The 23,968-nt window shown below is 37.9% G+C and overlaps 1 protein-coding gene across 5 annotated transcripts in view; it reads left to right on the top strand.

Moving 5' to 3' along the window:
- The window catches only part of LRRC72 (leucine rich repeat containing 72), a 41,890-nt gene that overhangs the window by 1,371 nt on the left and 16,551 nt on the right, over nt 1-23,968 (top strand). For 2 of the 5 annotated variants that reach the window (XM_049641577.1, XM_049641579.1), the window contains exons 2-5: nt 4,549-4,703; nt 9,419-9,488; nt 20,160-20,241; nt 22,186-22,296. In XM_049641577.1, coding sequence (XP_049497534.1) covers nt 4,549-4,703; nt 9,419-9,488; nt 20,160-20,241; nt 22,186-22,296 — 418 coding nt within the window. The remainder of the gene's footprint in view (nt 1-4,548; nt 4,704-9,418; nt 9,489-20,159; nt 20,242-22,185; nt 22,297-23,968) is intronic. The other 3 variants (XM_049641580.1, XM_049641582.1, XM_049641581.1) reach the window with 3 other exon arrangements.

Consider the following 23,968-nt stretch of genomic DNA (forward strand, 5'->3'; position numbering starts at 1 on the left):
AATTAAATTAAATTAAATTAAATTAAATTAAATTAAATTAAATTAAAATAAAAAACATTAAAAAAATAACAAATCCTACCTTCTTGAAATTTGCTCTCTTGGCTCCCACTCTGCTCTTGTTTCTCCTAACTTTGTGAGCATTCTCCCAAACCCCCTTCCTTCCGCTCTCCCAACCCAATTCCCTCCTGTCTATAAATGGAGACACCTGCCAACCATCTAACCTGGGTCCCGCTCCCTCCTCTGTAGGGACCTGACTCACCACGCTGTGCATACCCACCCTGACATCTCTGGTGAGATCCACACTTCCACCTGCAGCTTTCTGGTGGATGTCTCGACCCGTGTGTCCCAGCCGCCAGCGCCACAGTTTCAGCATTTCCAGCTGAATTCACTTTCCCTTCCAAGACACCTCCTCCTCTTCATGTCCTCACATGATCATCACCACCTGTGACTTTGCTCACCCTTGTTCTCAACCTTCTTATTTGCCAGTTGCCATCCGTTCTCTCCGTTCTCTCCGCACACCCTCTGTCCTGTCTGTTCGGCACTCATTCCCGCTTGCCACTCTCCTGGGGCCTCGCCCTGATTTGCCAGTGGCAGCCGTGCCTCCCACTTGCCGTTGTCTCTGTGCCTCAGCCGATCGTACCTGTTCCGCCTGCTAGAGTCTTCTTCCTGAGGCCTTGCTTTGTCACAACTTTTCTGCAGTTTAAACATCCCTTAATTCCTATTGCCCCAGAATGGAGTCCAGTGCTGAATTAATCACTCCAGAGTTCTCAAGCCCCTTGTTTTAGAGTACCAGCACAGCAAGGGCACCAAAAGAGATGGAAGAAAAATGTCTTTCAAATAACTTGATATTGGAGAGTGTTTAAAAGCACGGATGTAGTTACGATGGGAAAAAAAGAGAACTTTGTTGGACTCTCTTGCGCTGACTTTATCTTGTTGCTAAAATATGTATTTCATGTATATCTTATAAAATGAAATTGATTTTAAGTTACAGATTACATACAACATGTGATTTTAAGTTTGAGTTCTTCGGGCCTATAAAAGTTTTGTTTGCACGGTGAGTAAGTGCACACTTCCGAGCACAGATAATATGACGCCAATCCACCTTTCTTAGTATATTTCTCACAATTACCTTCCACAGGCCTTTCACTGCATTCAAAGACCACAAACCATACATGTGTCATACTTTCTTTCCTTGCTTCTTCTCCATTGTGTATTTGCTCCCTTCTGATTAGAAGCATGCTCATCAATATTCTGTTTTTAATTTCTCATTACCCTTTCAGGTCCAGCCTAACTGTCACTCATGCCCTGAAATGTTCGTGGAGTTCCTAGGCTGACAGTAATTTCTTCTCCCTCTGTATTCATCAGAGCATATCCTCATTGTCCCATATCCCTTAACACCTGTAACCTTCCTTTACAGCTCTGTGTGTCCTGTGCTCTCTGAGTAAAAGCTTTACTCATAGACAGCGGACACCTTACCTGATTCATCACTACATTTATTCACTAGTCTAATAAATTAAACTAGTCACCACCTGAACTAAGCACTCGGGGGTCTGTGGTTCAGCAAATGATGGAACCACTATTTTAAAAATGGTCCATCTTAAAGAATGCTGTTTTCTGCAGCTGCTACGGAAATGGTACGATGTTTTCTCAAAAAATTGCACATAGGATTACCATATGATCCAGCAATCCCACTTCTGAGTATATTACACTCAAAGGAAGTGAAAACTGGGACTCAAATTGATGTTTGTACACCCATGTTCATAGCGGCGTTATTGGCAAAAACCAAAAGATGGCTGCAACCCAAGTGTCCATAGACTGATAAATGGAACAACAAAATTTAGTAAATACCTATGAAAAAATATTATTCAGCCTTAAGAAAGAAGGAAATTCTGACACACACTACGACATGGGTGGACCCTGGAGACATTATGCTAAGTGAAATTAACCAGGCATAAAAGGACAGATATTGTCTGATTCCGCTTACGTGAGGTACCTGGAGTAGTCAAATCCATAGAGAGAGAGAACCGAAGGATGGTTGCCGGAGGGCTGGAGGAAGGGGGAAGTGGGCAGTTAGTGTTTAACGGGTACAGAGTTTCATCTGGGGAAGAATAAAAACTTCTGGAGATGGTGGCCACGGTTGCACTACCATGTAAATGCACTCAATGCCACAGCACTGTACCATTAAAATAGTAAATTCCATGTTATATATATTTTACCACAATAGAAACAGAGTTCAGGGAATGAATGCTTGTTGTGCGTCTTTAGATGAAAGGGATATGCTGCTCGTGAAGTTGTGTGTTGATTGGGACCTGGAACTGCTCCACCACGGATGCTCTGAAACTTGAAACTTCTTGGCACGTTTTCGTGTTCTTTGGCACTTTGACATTAATACTTGTTACTAGATTCATACTAAATTTTTGGTTGGAAAGAAACATACCATGATTAAAAGCTGTGTAAATAATTACACCAGCGATTTGCATATTATGCTGATTGTTTCAATTTCCCTTTTCATCTCTTCATTTTCAAAATTTGACTCAAATCCTTACAATATTTATTCTACATTTTCAAAGTTTGTGTCAATTTCCAATTACTGAATTAATATGTACTTCTTAAAATATCCCAAAATTATTTTTAAATGTACAGGTTAGAAAATGAAAGTCCCCCATGATCTCAAGTGATAACTTTTGTTACCGACTTGGAGTGTGTGCAAATGCACACATGTATGTGTATACATGTCATTGGTAACAAAAATGGTATTAGCACATGTTATACTGCCAATGGCATTTTTACTTTTGGATATCTTCATATGTTTAGATATCTGTCTGTATATATTTTTAAGCTACTACACTATATTCTTGTGAAGTTACATGTTAATGTAACCTATATTCCAATAAAGGGGGCATATTTCACAAATATAGAAAATGTATGCTGAGATGAACAATGAACTTCACATTGTGTGTGTGTGTGTGTGTGTGTGTGTGTGTGCGTGCAGGTACACGCACATATACAGACTAGTATATTTTTGAGTGCTAGGTGTAGAATGGCGGAATTGAGTTAAAAGCCCGTTTAAAACTTTCATGGAGAGCTGCAAATTGTTAATTCTACTTTGGCTGGATTTTAACATCCCAAACACTTTAACACACTTGCAATTGGCTGTTTATAGTAGAAGCTGATAGTTTAGATGGTTAAGTTAAAATATCCAGATCCAGATGCCTAAGCCTGATCCAGTGGGTTTATCCAAGCCCCCAATTCAGCTTGCTCTTTATAGAGTCACAAAATGCCCTGATGGAAATGCCTCCACCTGAGCCAATGAGTTCTCTAAGCCCCAAGATCCACCTTGTGTAACAAGGTAACAAAGGAAGTTTGGGAAATACATTAACAGTGACTCTCAATCCCTGGTATATCTATCTTCCTCTCTTCTTTCAATATTTGTTCATTCCATTAAATCTAACTCTTCTTAACGTCCTCTACTAAATAACAAAGCTATTGTCAAAATTTCATAAATCACTGACAACACAACCTCACCACCCACGACAAATTCCAGCTGAAATTTGGTGATTGTTTTAACTCTGATAATTACAATGTTTATAAGATTCCAGTAGTGCAACAATTATACTTTCCACTTTTGTTGTGTCTTGTTAGCTTTACTCCTTCATGGCAAATTATAGATGGGCTTTAATTTTTCTGTATCATTTTAGGCCATGTGGCTTGTAAATGTTATTTTGTAATTTAGCAAAGGCTCTTAAAAAGAAAAAGCAAAGCACTTAAATTGCTGTTGTTGGATTTGTATTTTCAAAACAAAGCCTATGGGAATAAAAATTACTTGTTTCCCATCAAAAATTCCCACGGTGCAAGTATGTTAGTAACTCGTGAAAAATGAAGATACTGTTCCTTCGCAAAGAAAGGGAAATGATATCTATTCACTTATTCATTGGTCTGACGTTTATTGAGAAGTTACAATGTGAAACACCTGTACAATAATATGTATCGTATCCTACTCTACCTGCAATGGTGATACCAAGGATCTTCTGTAAGCTTTATGAAAAAGCTACCAAATATGAATTCTTCATGTTTGAAAGAACATTTAAGAATATTTAAAGACCAAATCATTCGGCCGCATAGAAAATCAAAAACATGCTTTTGGGAGCACCTGGGTGGCTCAGTCGATTAAGCGTCCAACTTAGGCTCAGGTCATGATCTCATGGTTCATGGGTTTGAGCCCTGCATCGGGCTCTGTGCTGATAGCTCAGAGCCTGGAGCCTGTTTCAGATTCTCTGTCTCCCTCTCTCTCAGGCTCTCCCCTGTTCACATTCTCTCTCTCTCTCAAAAATAAATAAAACATTAAAAAAAAAAAAACTTGCTTTTGGTTAATATGTACACATACAAACTTTTTCTTTCTGATTAAAAATTATTTACCATCTGTGCCCAGGATTAAGGATAATGAAATTCAACCACAAAAATGATTAAATAATATATAATTGTAGTGTTGAAATTTATTAGTTTAGAGTGGTTGCCTCCTTATTCACCTTTCTTTTGATCTTCTTGTAGATGTTATTGTTATTGACTGCAAATGTCTCTGTATTTTTGCTCAGTGGAATGTGGCTTGACAGATTAATTATATGTTATCAGGCAGTTGAAGATCAGCTAAAGATATGTGGCCACAAGAGGGATGCTGATGTCTTTGAGCTGTTCCTTTCTCAAAAGTAAGTGTCCTTTATATAAGAATTAGAAGAGCATCATATTATAATGTTTCACAGATTCACATGTTCTTTTCCATTGTTTTCCCCAAGGACTGGCTAGGCAAGTGCCAACCTCTAATTACTTTACCATTCACTGGCGTCTCTATTAGAAAGGCGAAATTAAAATAGATAAAAACAAAGATTATGGAGCCAGGCTGAGTGTGAATCCCAGCTCTGTCTCTTCCAGCTGTGTAATCTTGGGCATGCCATAAAACTTAGGATTGTCAGATTTACCAAATAAACATACAGCAAGTCCAGTTATATGTGAGTTTCAGAGAAACAGATGAATATAATTTTTCTTTAGTATTAAGTATGTCTTACACTTCCTTGGGTTTCTCTGAAATTCACATGTAAATGGGACTCATATTTTATCTACCATGGCTCCTGCCTGAGTATAACAATGCTATCTGCTTCACAAGGTTGTTGGGTGAAGATTAGGTGTGATAGTAGAAAGTAGAGGGCCTGGTTGACAGTAAGCACTCAGTGAGCATTAATACAGTTAATATTATTACTGTTATTACAGAATGGCGGCTCATTATACCTCTGTACTATAATAATAATCCTATTATATTATACCCCTAGCCAACAACCCCTATACTAATTCCACAGGTAAGTGAGAAAACCTCTTCCTGTAACAACCCCCTTTCATGTCTCTCCAACTCCCCAAGGTGGGAGAGGCAATGTGGGCTCTTCTACAGAGCAGTCACAATGCCTGAGATAGAACCCCATGTGTAGGAGGAAGATGAAGTTATGGGATGGACTGGACCACAGTTTTTACTAGCCAACAAGTGACATCTGTGCGGCTATACTTGGAATTTAATAACAATGACCCTACTCCTACTCTTCTTTCCCCCCTTTCATGCTTTTCAATCTCTATGAATTCTATGTATTATTTTAAAATAGGCTAGACATATTTCGACTCATGTAATCTTTGGAACTCAGCTACTTTTTAAAGCAAATGTCTCACTCTATCTATCATTGAAGTCAGTCACTTTATTGCTGGTGATTTGTAGAAATCCTTTATTAATAAACATATTTTTTTTGTGATGTATAATTTTTTTAGATTAATAAGTGCAGAGAAAAATATTTATCTTGGTAACGTTTCTAAATCTCTTTATAGTAACGGAAAAAAGAGCTGGCCAATTTAGGATTTTTAAAAATGGGTATTTTAGAATGGAACAGATATAGTAGATAATTCTGACACACTTAAAGTCATGCTTTGAATCTCTCTATAGATCAATTAGCTTTATAATACATATTTTATGTGGCCAAAGATCGCATCTCTAAGCCTTTCATGATTTTAACATCTGTGTAGTACAAGGGTAAGCAGATAACAATAAGAAAAGCTTTAAAACACTAGAAAAAAATAGAAATATTGATCCTCTGACAGTGAGTAATTACTGGTCTTCTCAACTAAAGGACAATACATTTTATATCCTAAGAATACTAAGTTGTCATTTAATACATCTGGGTACAAAAACTATATGTATTTCTCAGCCCGGACACCATTAAACTGGGTAAACTAGGTTATTTGTTGGAGTCTCTGTTGCCAAACAGGAAAACAAAACAAAATAAAACAACAACAAAATCAACTATTTCCTTGAGTAATCATGGAGAATGCATACTGTGACAACAGAACTAACATGTTATTGTCGCCATAAGTCATTGCCATCATTAGTCGTAGGATTTCTTCTCTTTGTCTTCCACTGGCATCACCCCGAAATAAAGGGCAACAGCCCTTTATTGATTTCTAACAGGTTTATGTGCAGAATTTACCCTTTTGACTTGAATTAAAGTCCTTTTAAAAGGGAATCAACTTTATTACCTTATATAATACAACTAGTACAAGAAAATTAATGACATTAATTTGACACAATTGATATTTCAAAGTATTAATGTATTAAAATAACCCTTCTGGGAAATCCTTGGGGAAATCCTCTAAGTGGGACTTGAGTTTCTCTCCTACCACATAATGATTGTTTTATTTCTCATGGGAACGGATGAAGTTAATGTATTATCATTATTGCCCAGTGCAATAATTTAGGTGTACCAAGATCCAAATTCTTCTTCCCAGAAATAGGCTACATATCTACAGTGGAGGAGAATGCATTATGCATATCAGTCTCCTATTAGGAGTTGATTTGAGGAGTCTGGAATATTTTGTGTACCAGAGAAGTGTTCAATGACACTGTTCATGTCTAAAGGACATGCACTCTGCTTGAAGTCTTTTGTTTGGGATACTCTGAGAATTAAAAAACAAAAACAAAAACAAAAACAAAACAACAACAACAACGGAAAACGTTTAAGAAAAAAATACAAGTAAGGTGTGGAAGAGAATGACTGAAAGAAAGAAAGGGCAGGGGTGGATGTTCTTTCCAAGTTTTTACTGAAATTCCACTTGGTTAACATGCAGTGTAATATTAGTTTCAGGTGTAGAAGTTAGTGATTCACCACTTACATATAACATCTGGTGCTCCTCACAAGTGCCCTCCTTGATACCCATCACCTATTTCACAGAATACCAGCTAATAAGTGTAAAAAGAATGAGAGCATCAGAAAAATCAGCATTTTATAATCCCAAATCTTCTGATTCACTAAGTATCATCAACCGAAGCTAAATCCATTGAATAAGTTATTGGGGGACAAGACATACACATAGTCGTTAGAGTTTTGCCCCACACATAACTGCTCAATGACAACATTCATATACTTTTACAATGGAGAAACTTGGCAGATGCAGCCTGAACCCCATGACTGAACTTCCTTCACCAAGAGTGGGGCAAAGTGGCATCACTTGCTTCATAATGTGATGCGGCAATCATTACCTTTGTAACTGAAAAATGGCCCTCCTTGAATTTAATCATGAGGAAGCCATCAGACAAATCAGGAATGTGAGACATTCTCTCAGAAAAGTGTCCTGGGCTCTTCACAAAGTCAGTGTGAAGGTAATAAAAGGAGAGGGAGTGACTATTCTAAATTTAACAAAACTAAGGTATTATAGCAACTAAAAATGCAGTGCATGAATATTGATGGGATTCTGGATTGAAACAAAGATGTGCAGGAGCAACAGGGGCAACTTGAATATGAAAAGCATGGTAGATGATATTCTTGAATTCAATTTAATTTTTAGGGGTGATAATGGTATTGTGCCTCTGCAGGAGAAAGTCCCTATTTGAGGGATACGCATGCTCAAGGTGTTTAAGAGCGAGAGCCCTACGATAAGTCTGCAATTTATGTTGAAATGGTTCACCAAGAAAACTATCAAACAATAAGGACATATATTATATAGATTGGAGATAGCGAGCAGAGGTGTGGCAAAATATTAAAAATTGTGAGGGCTATCCAAGCTTTCAATGTACTATTCCTTCAACTTTTCTGAATTTTGAAATCTCTCCACGTGAAAACTTGGTGAGAAAGTTTCTTTTGTTTAGAAATGTTGTTTGCATGATTTAGAAAATACGTTTTCACAAAAAATAGGAAAATACTAGTCCCTCAGTGTCGCAAAGCTAAAAAAAAAAAAACACAAAAATTTGTGAAAGGATGTTACCACCAATGAGTTAATGTATATAACATTAATTAACATTAACGATTTTTAAGGGCTTAGAAAAGTGCCTGCCACAGAGTGTGTGCTCTATGCCAGTGTTTGATAAAGACATATATGTGTACGTACCCAGCCTGGGCACACAGTTTCTGCCATTAGAAATAAAAGAGATCTGAATATTTGAGCCCATAGCAGTCAAGGGCTGACTATTCTCAGGATTTTGCCCACTTCACTGATAATTCCCCCTCTCCACCCCAGGCCTGTCCCTTTGCTGAGTGAGCCACATAGCAACAGGACTCAGGACCACCTGTATAATTCAAAAAGGATGGTGATATTTTGATCCCATATTTAATAAACAACAAAGGAAGAGTAAAACACTACCTAGTCTCTGTCTTTTGACATACTGCCATTTCCACGTCTTAAGTACAATGTGGCCGAGATCTGGACAACCCCAAAGTAAGAACCTCAAAGACATTGTGGAAGTAGGAGCTGATGGTGTTTTCCACATTTATGTGCAAGTCCAAGGTCTTCCACACTCACTTTTCCCCCTCTGCCCTGTACCCAGTAAAACCTTTTTTTTTTTTTTTTAATATTTATTTTTGAAAGAGAGAGAGAGTGCAAACGAGTGAGCGGGGTAGGGACAGAAAGGAAGGGAGACACAGATACTGAAGCAGCTTCCAGGCTCTGAGGTCTCAGCACAGAGTCCAAAGCGGGGCTCGAACTCACAAACTGTGAGATCGTGACCTGAACTGAAGTCGGACACTCAACCAACTGAGCCACCCAGGTGCCCCCAAATCTCCTTTTTTAATTGTAGTGCCAATAAATGTAATCACAATGAGATGTAAATTTCTAGGAATGTGATCAAATGTTTTCCTTAAGTATTTTCTTTAACTGGCTGACAAAATCTTAATTCAAATGAATGAAGTATAGCGATGGTATTTTGGAAATTAGTAGAGAGGTGTGCCAACAACTTTGAAAGAACAAAGACAGAGGCCTTTACAGTTATTCCAAAGACCTACTATATAACCCACCTCACCCATGAATAAATTAATTGTTGCTAATTAATAGTTAAATTAAATTAAATTAAATTAAATTAAATTAATTGTTGCTAATGTTAATTTTTTTCATTCCTTTCCAGGGAACTGACGGAAGTCATTGATCTCTCTAGGTTTAAAAAATTAAAATACTTATGGCTACATCACAATAAGGTAGTTCTATTTTATCTTTAAATAGCTCTATAATTAAATCACAATCTTAATTTCATGTTTTTGATGAAGCTAATCTTTAAAAGTATTAATATTCTATACTCCTAATTTAAGTAAGAAACAAAATTCTTACATGATCTGTACCCTCTGGTACTAACAGATGTGTAAAGTCAACTTTTTTTCTTTTAATGGATTATTCCAAAGTAGGTTTTTTCAAGTCTAATTCCTCTTCGTTGGCCTCTCCCAGCTCCTCCCCCCCTTTTATCCCAGTGGTACCTGAAACTGACAGTTTCTGGGCTGTGGCAAACTACGCCCTTGGGCAGGATCCCTTGTAAAGTACCCCAGATCAATATTCCTTCAGTGGTCTGGCATGCACTTCCCAGCACTCACACACCTTTTTCCTGCTGTCAGAAGCCAAGCAGGTGGTCACCTCCCAGTGACCTAAGCCAATCTACTTTCTCAGGAAGTGCCAGACGGTAAGCCACCATGTCCCCAACTGCAGGGAAGTTCACTGAGTATGGCCCTTAAAGGTTCTCTTGGAGGCTAGAGTTTGGGAGGCAGTGCCCTCCCACTGCCTCCCCCATAGTGGGTGCCTGGCTGGGGCTCCAAGTTCTTTCCAAGGCAAAGAGCAGAACTGAACTAAAATGCGAGCTTAGACAATCATGAGTCGGTTATTCTCAACTTTCAAAAATTTGACTTTCCAACAGCTTGTGTTTTGTTCATTATGAACTCATGATCCAATCTTAACATTCTGAATTTCGACTTTCAAATACCAGCTGATTAAAAAGAAATAATTTCAGTTTTCAGCAGTAGTCTGCTTGTCAACAGTAGTCCCGACTCAAAGCACAGAATCCCTAAGCAGTCATGTTTATACAAGCATTTCAATATTACATGGCATTTTCAGTCTTCTCTTTTTTTTTCTTAACTAACTAAGTGGGAAATGGAAAATGAAAGTGCTTCTCATATTAAGTGTAAGTATAAGTCTCGTGAGCTTGAAATGATTTCTGAGAGAACAAACACATCACCTTCAAGGCCCAGGCGACTAGCAACTGAAATGGAAAGTGTACGCACCACCTAAGGGCACGCAAGTTTAAAACTCTTTTAAACACTCTGCCAAAAATGATCCTGGGTCACAGTGTGCGACCTCTGATTAGAAAAAGACGGAAATCATCAGAAGCATGGCCAAACTGACTACTCTTTGTTTTTCACGTGTGCCTCTTGTGGTGTTCATCTCTGAAGGAAAGAACGTGTACAAATATCAGCAATGTGTCTACAGGGAAAGATATAATTAGGGATTCTTAAATATCTTTTAGCTTTGTGTTAGTGAACACTATCCCATTTCCAGTCATTGAATTTTCACACAATTGACTTGAGACACATTATATACATAGGAAAGGATGGTACACGCACTCAACTATTTTACTTTCTTTTGTTTCTGAAGGGCAGTGGGTGGGGAAGGAATGGAGGAGGCTGATTTCTCTTCATGTGCCTGGTTATGTACATTCAACAAACTCACTATATTATTTCCAACATCATCATCATTTAACTTTGTTCATTTAAAAAATAGACTTACTTAGTTCATATAGCAATGAAAAGATACCTTATCCAAAAATCCGGTGTTCATTCGATAAGTAAATGAACTCCTGTAAGTTTTCCTATGGGTCAATAATTGGCTGGTTGCTAAGCTGCTGAATACTTATAGTCCATGAAAAATTAAAGCCTTAATTTAGGGGGCACCTGGGTGACTCAGTTGGTTAAACATCTGGCTTCTGCTTAGGTCATGATCTCACGGACAGTGAGTTGAAGCCCCACTTTGGGTGAGCTCAAGCCCTGCTCTGGGCTCTGCACTCTCTCTCCCTCTCTTTATCTCCCTCTGCACCTCATGGGATTGCCTCTCTCTCTGCCCCTTGCTCACTCCTGTGCTCTCTCTCTCTCTCTCAAAAATTAATTAATTTAAAAAAAAGAAGTCTTATTCAGGATCCCAAACTCCAATGAACATATTAGCTATGATAGTACTTCAACAAAATCCATGTGTAAAATTTTGATTATTACTTTTCTTTATTTTTTATTTAATTTTATTTTTTTTAATGTTTACTTATTTCTGAGAGAGAGAGAGAACGAGAGAGACAGAGCGTGAACGGGGGAGGGGCAGAGAGAGGGGGAGACACAGAATCTGAAGCAGGCTCCAGGTTCTGGGCTGTCAGAATAAAGCCTGCTGTGGGCTCGAACCCACTAACCATGAGATCATGACCTGAGCCGAAGTCAGACCCTTAACCAACTGAGCCACCCAGGAGCCCCACGATTATTACTTTTCTTTAAAATCTAGATAGCACTAGGATGACCGCAAAGAAGTTAATATACCAGCATTGAAATGATGTGTGAAAATACAGTGAAAAACATCAACACTGACACAGGAATGTAAATATTTAGAATTGCAACATTTTGTTAACAATGACCAGAATCTGTGACTGGCATTGTTCTTACATTAGAGAGTATCTTGAACTACCCTCTATTTAGGAAAAACCAAGGCACAAAGTGGTAAAGTAAAATGAACACATCTTTGTTGTTTACTCTTTTATACTCAAGAATTTTGTTGAGGAATGTGTATTGGATATTATTGGTTGTCCATCCAATATCCATTCTTTCTTTTTACCTAAACAGCAGAATCTGAATTTAGGTTTTGGTACATACTTCTCTTTTTTAATCAGGTAGATACCGCATCACCAGTTGCAGGGAATGGATCCTATACTGTCTAAGCCAATCGGGATAATCCCATCCTCCTTGTGAGTGGCTAGTCAATGAATGGGCACATAACCCAATTATGGTAATAGAGACAGAGGAGGCATCTGCTAGGAGGCTTCTGTGAGACGTTTCCTCAGTCCTAAAAGGGAGCACTAGAAGAGAGGTCCCTTGGTTCCTCGATAATTTCTTGCCTAGATATGAAGCCAGGAACCATTCTCTCAGCATGAGAATGTAAGCAACATTTAGAGAAAAGTACAGCCCAGGGACTCATTGTGATACTAGGACTGAGGCTCTCATAGCCTCTGGACTTCTTGGTATGTGGGGTAATAAATGTTCTCATCTATGTGCCAGTTTGAGTTCAGCTCAGAAGTTACCTGAAGCCAAAACATCCTATCTGATGTGGCTCGTTTTGTACTTACGGTTAGCCTACTGACAGAATGTAACAATAAATGTGATGGTACCTGGTCTCACGATAAAATTAAGAAAGGCGGAGGGAGTGGCTCTCTCTACTCATGGTAAGGGCATGGCATTTGCAAACTACCTGGAATGGAATATGAGAAAGCTATACTCTTGGGAGGCAATGAATGTAGTTTGGTGTATTTGGAACCTAACATGGCTAGAAGCAGGTGTATGTTTCCTCATCATTCTCTAGTGGGTGATAAAACTGGAGCATCTAATCTGACCCTGGACTTGCAGATTCAATAGGTAAAAGTTGCTTCCAATTCCCCAGCTTTCCTAGGTTTGCTCAGGCAACTCTGGTTCCTTTATTATGCTCTCTGAGGGCCCATTTCTTCCTCATACTGCATAGATATTCACTAATTCTGCAGCACCTCCATTTCTGGGTCACCTTTTCTCATCTCTCCTCATGTAATTAGTGGGAGGTCGCTGCTCTTAGATGCACATTAACCAAGGCCCTTTAAATACCCCCTTCTTTGTCTCATCTTCTAGAATAACTGACTGAGGGAATTTTAGGTCCACAGCTAATCCTTACCAACCTTCCATGAGAAGTTGAGTGATTTGCATTTTATACTACACTTTCAAGTGGTCTATACTTTTGATCTTTTTGTGTTTGGGCTCATCACCTCAAAAATTGTTTTTTAATTCATTCAATAATGAACTCTTTTTAAAAATTTTTTTTTTACATTTATTTATTTTTGAGGAACAGAGTGAGACAAAGCGTGAGTTGGGGAGGGGCAGAGAGAGAAGGAGACACAGAATCTGAAGCAGGCTCCAGGCTCTGAGCAAGCGGTCTGCACAGAACCTGATGCAGGGCTCGAACCCATGAACTGTGAGATCATGACCTGAGCCAAAGTCGGACGCACAACCGATGGAGCCACCCAGGTGCCCCAATAATGAACTCTTAATATTGGTGCCACAATGCTAGTATCCTTTTATTTCTGGAAGAACGGCCAGTACTTGGGTATATTTCATTTGTCTCAGATTAGAAGAAGCACTTGATGAAAAACCCGTATGTTGCTTCACCAAGCAACTGTCAAAATGGAATCTGAGTTTCTGCCATGTAGCAAAGACCAAATAGGTGACACATTTTACAAACTAAATCTAAATAAAAGTACCTCTTCTGGCAAAGGTATTGTTCATAAACTTCATCATGTAAAAAATAATTGAAATACTTATTTATAATAACATATTCCATACTAACTAACCAGAGAATGGTCAGATTAAAATAAGCAAAATTGCTTTGAGAAAGATGCTGGACTCTGGGACACCTGGGTGGCTCACTCGGTTGAGCATCCAACTTTGGCTCAGGTCATGATATAAAGATTTGTGAGTTCAAGCCCCACGATGGGCTCTGTGCTGACAGCGTGGAGCCCGGAGCCTGCTTCTGATTCTGTGGCTCCCTCTCTCTCTGCCCCTCCCCTGTTCATGTTCTGTCTCTCTCTTTCTCTCTCTCTCTCAAAAATAAATAAACATTAAAAAAAAAGAAAGAAAGAAAGATCCTGGACTCATTCTTCTACACCATTAAGATACGTTACTCTTTCCTATCTCCCAAGCATTCAGCACATATTGAGAATTTTGTAAATAGCACAAATCTGATTATTTTAGGAAGGGACATTGATGCTCAAAATTAGCAATTCACAATTTGAAAAAAGAAATAATTATTTTTAATGTGCTGTTTAAAATATTTGTAAAGAGTTCTTGAATTACTACTTTTTTTCAAGTAGCTTTACAACATATATCATGGAATTTTAGTTGGTTCTTTCAATAAGGTTTGGATATATATATTTATATATTCATTTATATATAACATACCTTGTTCTGAAAAACAAATTTAGAGCAGCACAAATCCCATGGCAGAGCATAAGAACTGTTAAGGAATAAAATGAACTAACATGCATTCCATATAATTTGGGCTCTTACATGTTTCTGTTGCCTCAGGTCAACATTAATTCTATCCTTTATGTCAACTTTGTTGAGAGAATTATGTTTTGCCAAATATTTAAAACCTCTTCAAAAAAGTAAATCAACATAAATAACCTAAATAAGGCTTCACTGAATGGTTATGAAATTCATAGATATCTACACTGTGTATCTAGTTATGATTTAAAATGATTTAACCAAAAAATGTAACCTATTTTGTAAAAGGGCATATACAAAAATTTCAATAACATAGAATACAGAGGGGAAAATATGAGAATAAAAGTCTTTGTATTGGATAAATATAGTTATTCCTGAATATTTTTAATGTATAGATTTTATTTTCACATATTGTACATATTTTGAACTGAGATACAAATGAATGCATTGTTTTCATTTCTTCTACAATAGCACCATAAAAATGAACTTAGGAATCCTGGAAGTATATTGACTTTTTTCTTTTCTTCTCCTACATAATTCAATATGTATTATTAAAACTCTACCCAACTAATACTTAGACATTTATGTAAATTTAGGAGATATTGTGATTTCTGTCATCAAACATACAACAATATACCCTTTTAAGTAACACATAATTATAGAATTTCATCATTTTTTAAAATTTTTTAACACTTTATTTTATTTTTTGAGAGACAGAGAGAGAGAGAGAGAGAGAGAGGGAGACAGAACACGAGCAGGGGAGGGGCAGAGAGATAGGGAAACACAGAATCCAAAGCAGGCTCCAGGCTCTGAGCTGTCAGCACAGAACCTGATGTGGGGCTCAAACCCATAGGCGTGAGATCATGACCTGAACGGAAGTTGGACACTCAACCAACTGAGCCACCCAGGCGCTGCCCCCACCACCCCCCATCGTGTTTTTTAATCACTGGCCTATGGTGATTTGCCCCTAGGTTTTTGAAACTTGGTAGGTTGTAGGTCAGCCAGGTGCAAGCAATTTTTGAGAGATACCCATATTACCCAAGAGATCAACATTAGATCAAGTGAATGGGGCAAGTCAAGCCAGTGACTCAAGCTGAGCCTGGAAATGAGCTTGACTGACAGCTCAGCTTCCTACTCTGGATGGTAATGAAGTGCAGTGGTTCCCAGCAAGGACGCTGGAGCCTGAGTCAACCTCAGTTCTGCCATATGCTAGCTGTGTAACCTTGGACAAGTTACTCAACAGTTCTGTACCTCATTTCACTTCTTAAAATAAGGTAATGATAGTACTCTTACCTTATGAGTTTATCATGAAGATTAAATAAATTGATATACGTATCATCCAGAAGACATTAATTTGAAAATATTTTGAATAGAAAATACTCTTAGTTTGAGTAATGGAAACTTTTAGATTGAGTGATGAAAAATATTCCAAAAGCCAATATATACAACTTTAATTGGTTCTTTCAATAAGGTTTGGGTATAAATATATTTATTTATTCATTTACGTAAAACATACCTTGTTCTAAAAACGGCTTAGAGCATTTGAAAAATGAAATAATAATATTTAATGTGCTATCTTAAATATTGGTAAAGAATTATTTGGATTACTACCTTTTTTTCAAGTAGCTTTACAATATACATCATGGAATTTTAGTTGGCTCAGTATATACTGGACATATATGTTTAGAGATTAATTCTCTTCTATTTTTTGTCAGTTTCACACCAAATATTTTTGGGCATATTTTAAATATGATTTTTGGTGAAAAACATTGCTGATATAGTAGAAAAATAATTTATAGAGTATTTTCCGTTACTTAAACTGATAATATTTTCTATTACTTCAAAGTATGTATGTTCAAATTAATGTCTTCTGGTTACTTTATATAGAGGTTCCTCTTTTTTAAGGAACCAAATTATGGTGTACTATAGGCCAGTTTTTGATCCAAGAGTCAGACAGACTTGGATTTTAATCCTTGCTCTGTTGTTACCTTGAGAAAGTTGGTTAACTTCACGGAGCCTCAGTTTCCTCCTAGATAAATAAGGGATAAAACAAATAACAAAGGGCTATTGTAAGCATCACACTAGATCATGTCTGTAAAAACATCTAGGTCAGGGGCCAACTAATAGTTAGCATTTAATAAATATGACGCTTCCCTCTTCCCTTGACTCTAAATCAGCAGTTATCAACCAGCAGTGACTTTGCACACAGACCCCCACCCCCATTCTTTCCCCTGCAAGGGGACATGTGGCACTCTCTGGAGACATTTTTGACTGTCACAAGTGGAGTGTGTGTGTGCTACTGGCATCTAGTGGATAGAGACTAGATTTGCTGTTAAACATACTATAATGCACAGGACAGCCCTCCCAACCCCAACAAAGAATATTCTGGCCCAAAATGTCAGTAGTTGTAGAGGTGGAGAAGCCCTGTTCTAAAAGAATGCCTCCATGGGGCTCCTGGGTGACTCAGTCGGTTAAGTGTCCAACTCTTGATTTTGGCTCAGGTCGTGATCTCAGTTTGTGGGATCATGCCCCACATCTGGTTCTGTGCTGACAGTGTGGAGCCTGCTTGCGATTCTCTCTCTCTTCCTCTCTCTCTCCTTTTTCCCAGCTTGTGCTTCCTCTCTCTCTCTCTCCCCCCCAAAAGAAATAAACATTTAAAAATAAATAAATGAATGCCTCTTCAATTCTAAATTCATGCTGGCATAATTTTTTCTCCACTAGTACTTCAGTGGTTACCTGTAAGTGCTTTAAGTACTCTCAACTCTCTCTCTAAAAATAATAATAATAATAATAACGGTGAAATAATAATAGCTGTGATTTATTGAGCATTTGTTATGTGCCAAGTCTTGAGCTAAAATAAATGATTTGTGAAATGTCACATCCAATATAAATCCTAAGGCGATCCTTAGAATTAATAGCGTAGACTTTTCTAAATGGATAATTATAATAACGTTTTACTTTAACACTGTCAGTATGAATGTCAGAACAATCAGCATGTGTCCAATTCTCATGCCTAGATCTTGCCTTCAACAGCTTACTACATTGCAATGCCTATTCAGTCTTGTGAATTCCACCTTAGAGCTGTCTCTTTCTCAATACCCTCTACCTCTCTTCTCCCTGTCATTACTTTACTCTGGGCCACCATATATTCTTCTGAATTAGCGTAACACCCTTTTTTTTTCAACTCCTCCCATTATACTTACTATCCTTTCTAAACCATTTTCTTCTCTGCCATTTTCTTTCTAAAATAAAATTGAACAGTAACACTCCTGTGCACAAAATCTTGTAATAGCTCCCAGGGTCCTCATGGTCTGGCTTTATCTCTTTCCTCCCCATTCTCCTATGCATCTCACCCCAACAAACAGTGCAGTCTTAAAATCCCAGTCATCATGGTACAATGACATTAATGCTCTTGTGAAAACTGTGATGCTATAATCAAGATGAAATTATGGAGTTTATTAGTATTCTTCCTGTGTTAATAAGTAATGCAAGAGAAATTAAAGCCCTGACTAATTAGAAATGTTCTGTCAATGTGTGGTCGGGCAGGCAACTGGAAAAGAAGAGAAGATAAAGTCATGCTTTCCAATGGGGTTTGTTTTCTATATTTATGTCGGGTGTGGCTATCATTAGATCAGGGAGTGGTAAGGGGAAGGAAGGCAGTGAGTTGCTGTCAGGAGGCCAGAAGGAAGAGTAGAAAGGGATAGGAAGCCAACTGGGATCCGCCCCTCATTGTGTTGGTAGGTCTCCTACCTGGGAAGAACACAGCCCCTCGTATGACCTAACAAAAGCTGTGGTGAAATTACTGGTGGTCCTCCTGCATGGGCGCTGACATAATTTGGTGCAGATGAATCTGTAAAATGATGAGATAAACAGCACATGTGCCTTTTATAGCTTCATAATTTGCAAATGTTGCAAATATAACAACAACAGAAAAATAAAAAACAATTCATTAAAGAAATCAGTTGTGCAACTTGGGACGCAAATCTAACATAGCTTTTCTGAGCTATGAGAGGGCGTGACTAAAATTCGCAATGAATCCTCACTTAATCACACGGTTGGCATCTATCTGAATCAATCCATCAAAGGCCAAAAACATTTCACTGATAATAATTCCTATGATAAGCTTTAATAAACACTTAAAACTAATGTATAATCATGAGCATATACTTTCGTATTTATAAAATACGAAGCACTTGGTCAATAACTATTAATGGGAATAGTCTCCCTGATAGATCCTGTACTAAGTAGACAGATAGCCTTATATTTCACTTACCTGCAGCTTTTAGAAGATACCGCCCTGCCTCTGACTCATCCGTCCTCACAACTCAAATTGTTAAATTTTACCCAAGTCATAGAGTCAATTTTTTTTTTTTTTAATGGAGTTTTGGTAGAGTAACAGAGCCACTTCTGACATTCAGTTTAGAGTGGAATACCCCATTTCCTGGGTATAGTACTTAATGGTTCATTTGAGGAATTTCAAGAGTGCTTTTGACTCTTTGCAGTTCATATAACTAAATTTCAAAACTGATCTTAAAAATAAGATGTGACTTCACCATATTGTTAGGAAAATGGGGGAGGGGGTGGAGGCAATAAGATACCGAAGAAATATGGTTTTCCTTTCCTTAATGAAGACATAAAACTAGCAAGCAAGTGATTAACTGTAGAAGTCAAATGAAGTGTGGGAGTGGTCAAGACAATGGAGGTTCATGGGTGTGGAGGTTGTCAAGAAAGTCCTTGTTTAAAAAGATGGGCTGTTAAGCAACAGGATGATGTTGTGCCTTGCCCTTTCCTTGCCCTAAGAGTTGTGGCTGGTCAGGCTGTTAGCACTGGGCCTGCCCTCCTGTGTGCATTCAGATTACACCATCCTCTGCTAAACTGAGATCTGCTTACAGAAGGACACTGAGCTGGAGGAGCAGAGATGGTTCATAGACTCCAAGAGCTGGAGCAGGTGCAAGTTTCGTGAAACAAAAAGTGGGTCAAAACAGGGTGAGAAGACAGTAGTGAGATGCCAGGAGATCAAAGGATGGTTTCAGCAAATCCCCCGAGGAGGGGACACCTCCTATGGAGGTCCACTCAAGGATGGTTTGATTCACTCTGCCGGCCAATGGCTGATCCTTAAGAATTATGGGAAATGTAGAGAGAAAAGTCAAGCAGGCTAAAGAGAAGGCGTGACTCACACACAGCTGCAGAGATGGCTTCACTGTTGAGGACAGAGCCCGCTGCACACACTAGTCACTCAATAATGTGTGATGGTGAATCAGTGGGTACACGGGACCACCTCCAATGAGAGTGCAGGAGGCAGAACTGGGAGGGAACAACGTTAGATAGAGCAAAGGGGCTAGGCCAGATTACAGGGGCCTCGAAAACCATGCAAAGACGTTTGGTCAAGACATTTTGAAAGGTTTGTCTTCAATGATCTGAACACATCCTTTTCATCACAAAGTCCTCAGACAGTCCAGATGTGAAATCATGGCCCAAACCAATAGGTGACAAATAATAATAACAGCAAACATCAAGCTTCTATGATCTCATTATAACTTTATACATATATGTATATACATACACATTTGTATATATAATTACTATAGAAAATATATTATTATCTCTCATTTTCAGCTCCATGGAATAACATTTCTAACTAGAAACTATTGTCTGACAGAACTATATCTAAACAACAATGCCATATTCGAGATAGAAGGTATGTCTTACATTTTTTCTGCTGTTTGAATAGATTTTCAATTGAGTAATAATTGGTAACTATCATATAGCTAATGGCAGGCAATGATCTGTTTTAATATTTCTGTTGGTAATATGTAGTGAAATCTATTTTTTTTAATGCTCTTATGGGGATGCCTGTGTGGATCAGTCATTTAAGCATCTGATTACCAGTCAAGTCATGATCTTGCAGTTTGTGAGTTCAAGACCCACATTGGGCTCTGTGCTGACAGGTCAGAACCTGGAGCCTGCTTTGGATTCTGTGTCTCCTTCTCTTTCTGTCCCTTCCCCACTCGTGTGCGCTCTCTTTCTCTCTCTCTAAAAATGAATAAACATTAAAAAAATAAATACATAAAAATAAAATGCTCTCATATACATTTCATTTTAAGAAATGTGCTTTAGGGGCGCCTGAGTGGCTCAGTTAATTAAGTGCCGAGTTTGGCTCATGATCTCACAGTTCCTGGGTTTGAGTCCCAGGTCGGGCTCTTTGCTGACAAGCCTGGAGCCTGCTTTGGATTCTGTGTCTCCCTCTCTCTCTGCCCCTCCCCTGCTCGTACTCTGTCTCTCAAAAAATAAATAAATGTTAAAAAAAAAAAAGAAAGAAATGTGCTTTAGACTACAGTTCTAGTGAAATATTGTCATATACCTTATTCAAAATGTAAAAGAATGTTTTAAATAGAAATTTTGGGGGCGCCTGGGTGGCTCAGTTGGTTGGGCGGCCAACTTCGGCTCAGGTCATGATCTCGCAGTCCGTGAGTTCTAGCCCCGCGTTGGGCTCTGTGCTGACAGCTCAGAGCCTGGAGCCTGCTTCAGATTCTGTGTCTCCCTCTCTCTGACCCTCCCCTGTTCATGCCCTGTCTCTCCCTGTCTCAAAAATAAATAAACGTTAAAAAAATTTTTTTAAATAAAAATTTTTCCACTCAAACTTTATAAACTTTATGAAGATTTTATAAATACTCTTAATGTTTTTAGTGACTATAATTTTTGCCAGACAAATTCCTCTTTCACTCTGAATTAATTTTACGTATCTAAGCTGACAGTTTCAAGTCAGGTATAAAAGTACATGATGTACTATGATCATGAAATACAAAAGGTACAGCACAAAACATTTTTTTAATATCATGTATCATAGGATCAAAATACCATAAATTTTAAGATCCACCGTGAGTTCGGGGCACCTGGGTGGCTCAGTCCATTAGGCATCCTACTCTTGATTTCTGCTCAGGTCATGATCTTACAGTTTGCACGATGGAGCCCTGCTTCTGTCTCTGCACTGACAGTGCAGAGCCTGCTTGGGATCTCCCTCTCTGCCCCTCCCCTGCTTGCACACAGACACTCTCAGAATAAATAAATAAACATTAAAAAAAAAAAAAAAAGATCCACCATGATTTCATGTACTGTGAAGAAAGAAAACTTCCAATTCAACTATGATGTGGCTATAGTAAAGACACAACCCACTTTCATTTATGCTAAAAATGCGGGGAAATGTGAAATTTAGAATCAACAAAAGTAATGTGAATATTCTTCCTATTGTGTGAAGAAAATATTTAGCTGCGCAATTTCGGGGAAAGTACCAATTCAAATGAGTAATTATTCCCTTGATTGGCCTTATAAATCTAAGTAACAGTGACAAAACAAAACACAATAAAAAGAAGAGTAAAGAAAATAACCTCTCTGAAATCAAACAGAAAAATGATAGCTACAGGAAAAAATGTAAAACAATAACAGTGGGAAGAAATTGACTCTACATTCCCACATCACACTCAATCATTCAAAGTCTTATGTTTTGTTGTATTCTCAATGACAATTCACATCATTAGTAGTGACTCCTTTTACCAGCTGAAATGTGTTCTTTGCTTTTGTTTAATTGGCATGTTTAATTAGCATTAAAAGCATTTAAGATTTTGTACAAAATAATGTTTTTCAGGCCTGCACTCTCTACCTTCATTGCATATCCTCCTGCTACACCACAATGAGCTAACGGACATTGACGCAACAGTGAAGGAATTAAAGGGAATGCTCAATCTGAAGAGCCTAAGTATTCATTTGTATATTTATATGGCCATAAGTTAAAATAGTAGTAACACAGGAAAGGTTGCATTTTTTAAGTTTCAATTAGATCAGTGGTATAACTAAATACTTAAATATTCCTGAAAAGAAGACTAAATCTTATTCGTTTTAAAAATACGTTTTTGAAAGAATAACAGGTGGAAAACATTTTTTGGAGAATTGATATGGCATCTCAAAGGGAAATGATGGAAGTGACAAAAGATTTACATGTTTACACCTGTATGTTTGGTTTTATTTAAAATATAAATGTTTGCACATATTATGTGATTCCATTTATATGATGTGTCCAGAATACATACATCTATTGTGATAACAACACTGAGAGTTCACTATTTTTAAATAGATTTCTGTTTGTCCACTGCTGGGAGGGAAAGGGGGGACTGGGGAGTGATAAAGAATTAGGGGTTCTTTTGAGAGTGATGAAATGTTTTAAAATCAACTGTGATGATGGTTGCACAACTCTTTGAATATACTAAAAAACATGAATTGAATACTTAACAATGAGTGGTATGTGGTATGCAAATTATATTAATAAAGCTGACACCAAAAAAATTAAAAATTTTTAAAGCTTTCCAGTGGGTGAACAGAAAATTTCATTCATGTATACTGAATCACCCCCAGGAAGGAGGTGACCTACGTAGTGGAAGACAGTGTGAAATGGGTTGGAAAAATAAATAATACATAGTTCTTGCTCAATAAGCTCATACTATTTTTTTAATTTTATTTTTTTAAATTTACATCCAAATTAGTTAGCATATAGTGCAACAATGATTTCGGGAGTAGATTCCTTAATGCCCCTTATCCATTTAGCCCTACCTCCCTCCCACAACCCCTCCAGTAACCCTCAGTTTGTTCTCCATATTTGAGTCTCTTCTGTTTTGTCCCCCTCCCTGTTTATATATTATTTTTATTTCCCTTCCCTTATGTTCATCTGTTTTGTCTCTTAAAGTCCTCATATGAGTGAAGTCATATGATATTTGTCTTTCTCTGACTAATTTCACTTAGCATAATACCCTCCAGTTCCATCCATGTAGTTACAAATGGCAAGATTTCATTCTTTTTGATTGCCGAGTAATACTCCAGTGTGTGTGTGTGTGTGTGTGTGTGTGTGTGTGTGTGTACACATACCACATCTTTATCCATTCATCTGTCGATGGACATTTGGGCTCTTTCCATACTTTGGCTATTGTGGACAGTGCTGCTATAAACATGGGGGTGCATGTGTCCCTTCAAAACAGCATCCTTGTGTTCCTTGGATAAATACCTAGTAGTGCAATTGCTGGGTCGTAAGGTAGTTCTATTTTTAGTTTTTTGAGGAACCTCCATACTGTTTTCCAGAGTGGCTGCAACGGCTTGCATTCCTAATAAGCTTATACTCTTGAAGGGTAAATAACCTGTACACAGGTAGAACAGAAGACAAATTATTTTGGGTGTACCAAGGGAAAAGACACTCAGCCCAATGAGTGGGCTTTCAAACTTTAGAGTTTGGAGACTTGTTTACATAATGTCGTGAAGTTGATGTGTTTTTTTCCTATTTATTTTCTATTTATTTCTCAGACTTGCCTGAAACAGTGTTTTGAGTATGTGTAAAATGGTGTTGATGGTGGAGATTCTGATCAGATCAATTCATAGAGTAATTA

Source organism: Panthera uncia, chromosome A2 (assembly GCF_023721935.1).
Source record: "Panthera uncia isolate 11264 chromosome A2, Puncia_PCG_1.0, whole genome shotgun sequence".
NCBI classification, from domain to species: domain Eukaryota; kingdom Metazoa; phylum Chordata; class Mammalia; order Carnivora; family Felidae; genus Panthera; species Panthera uncia.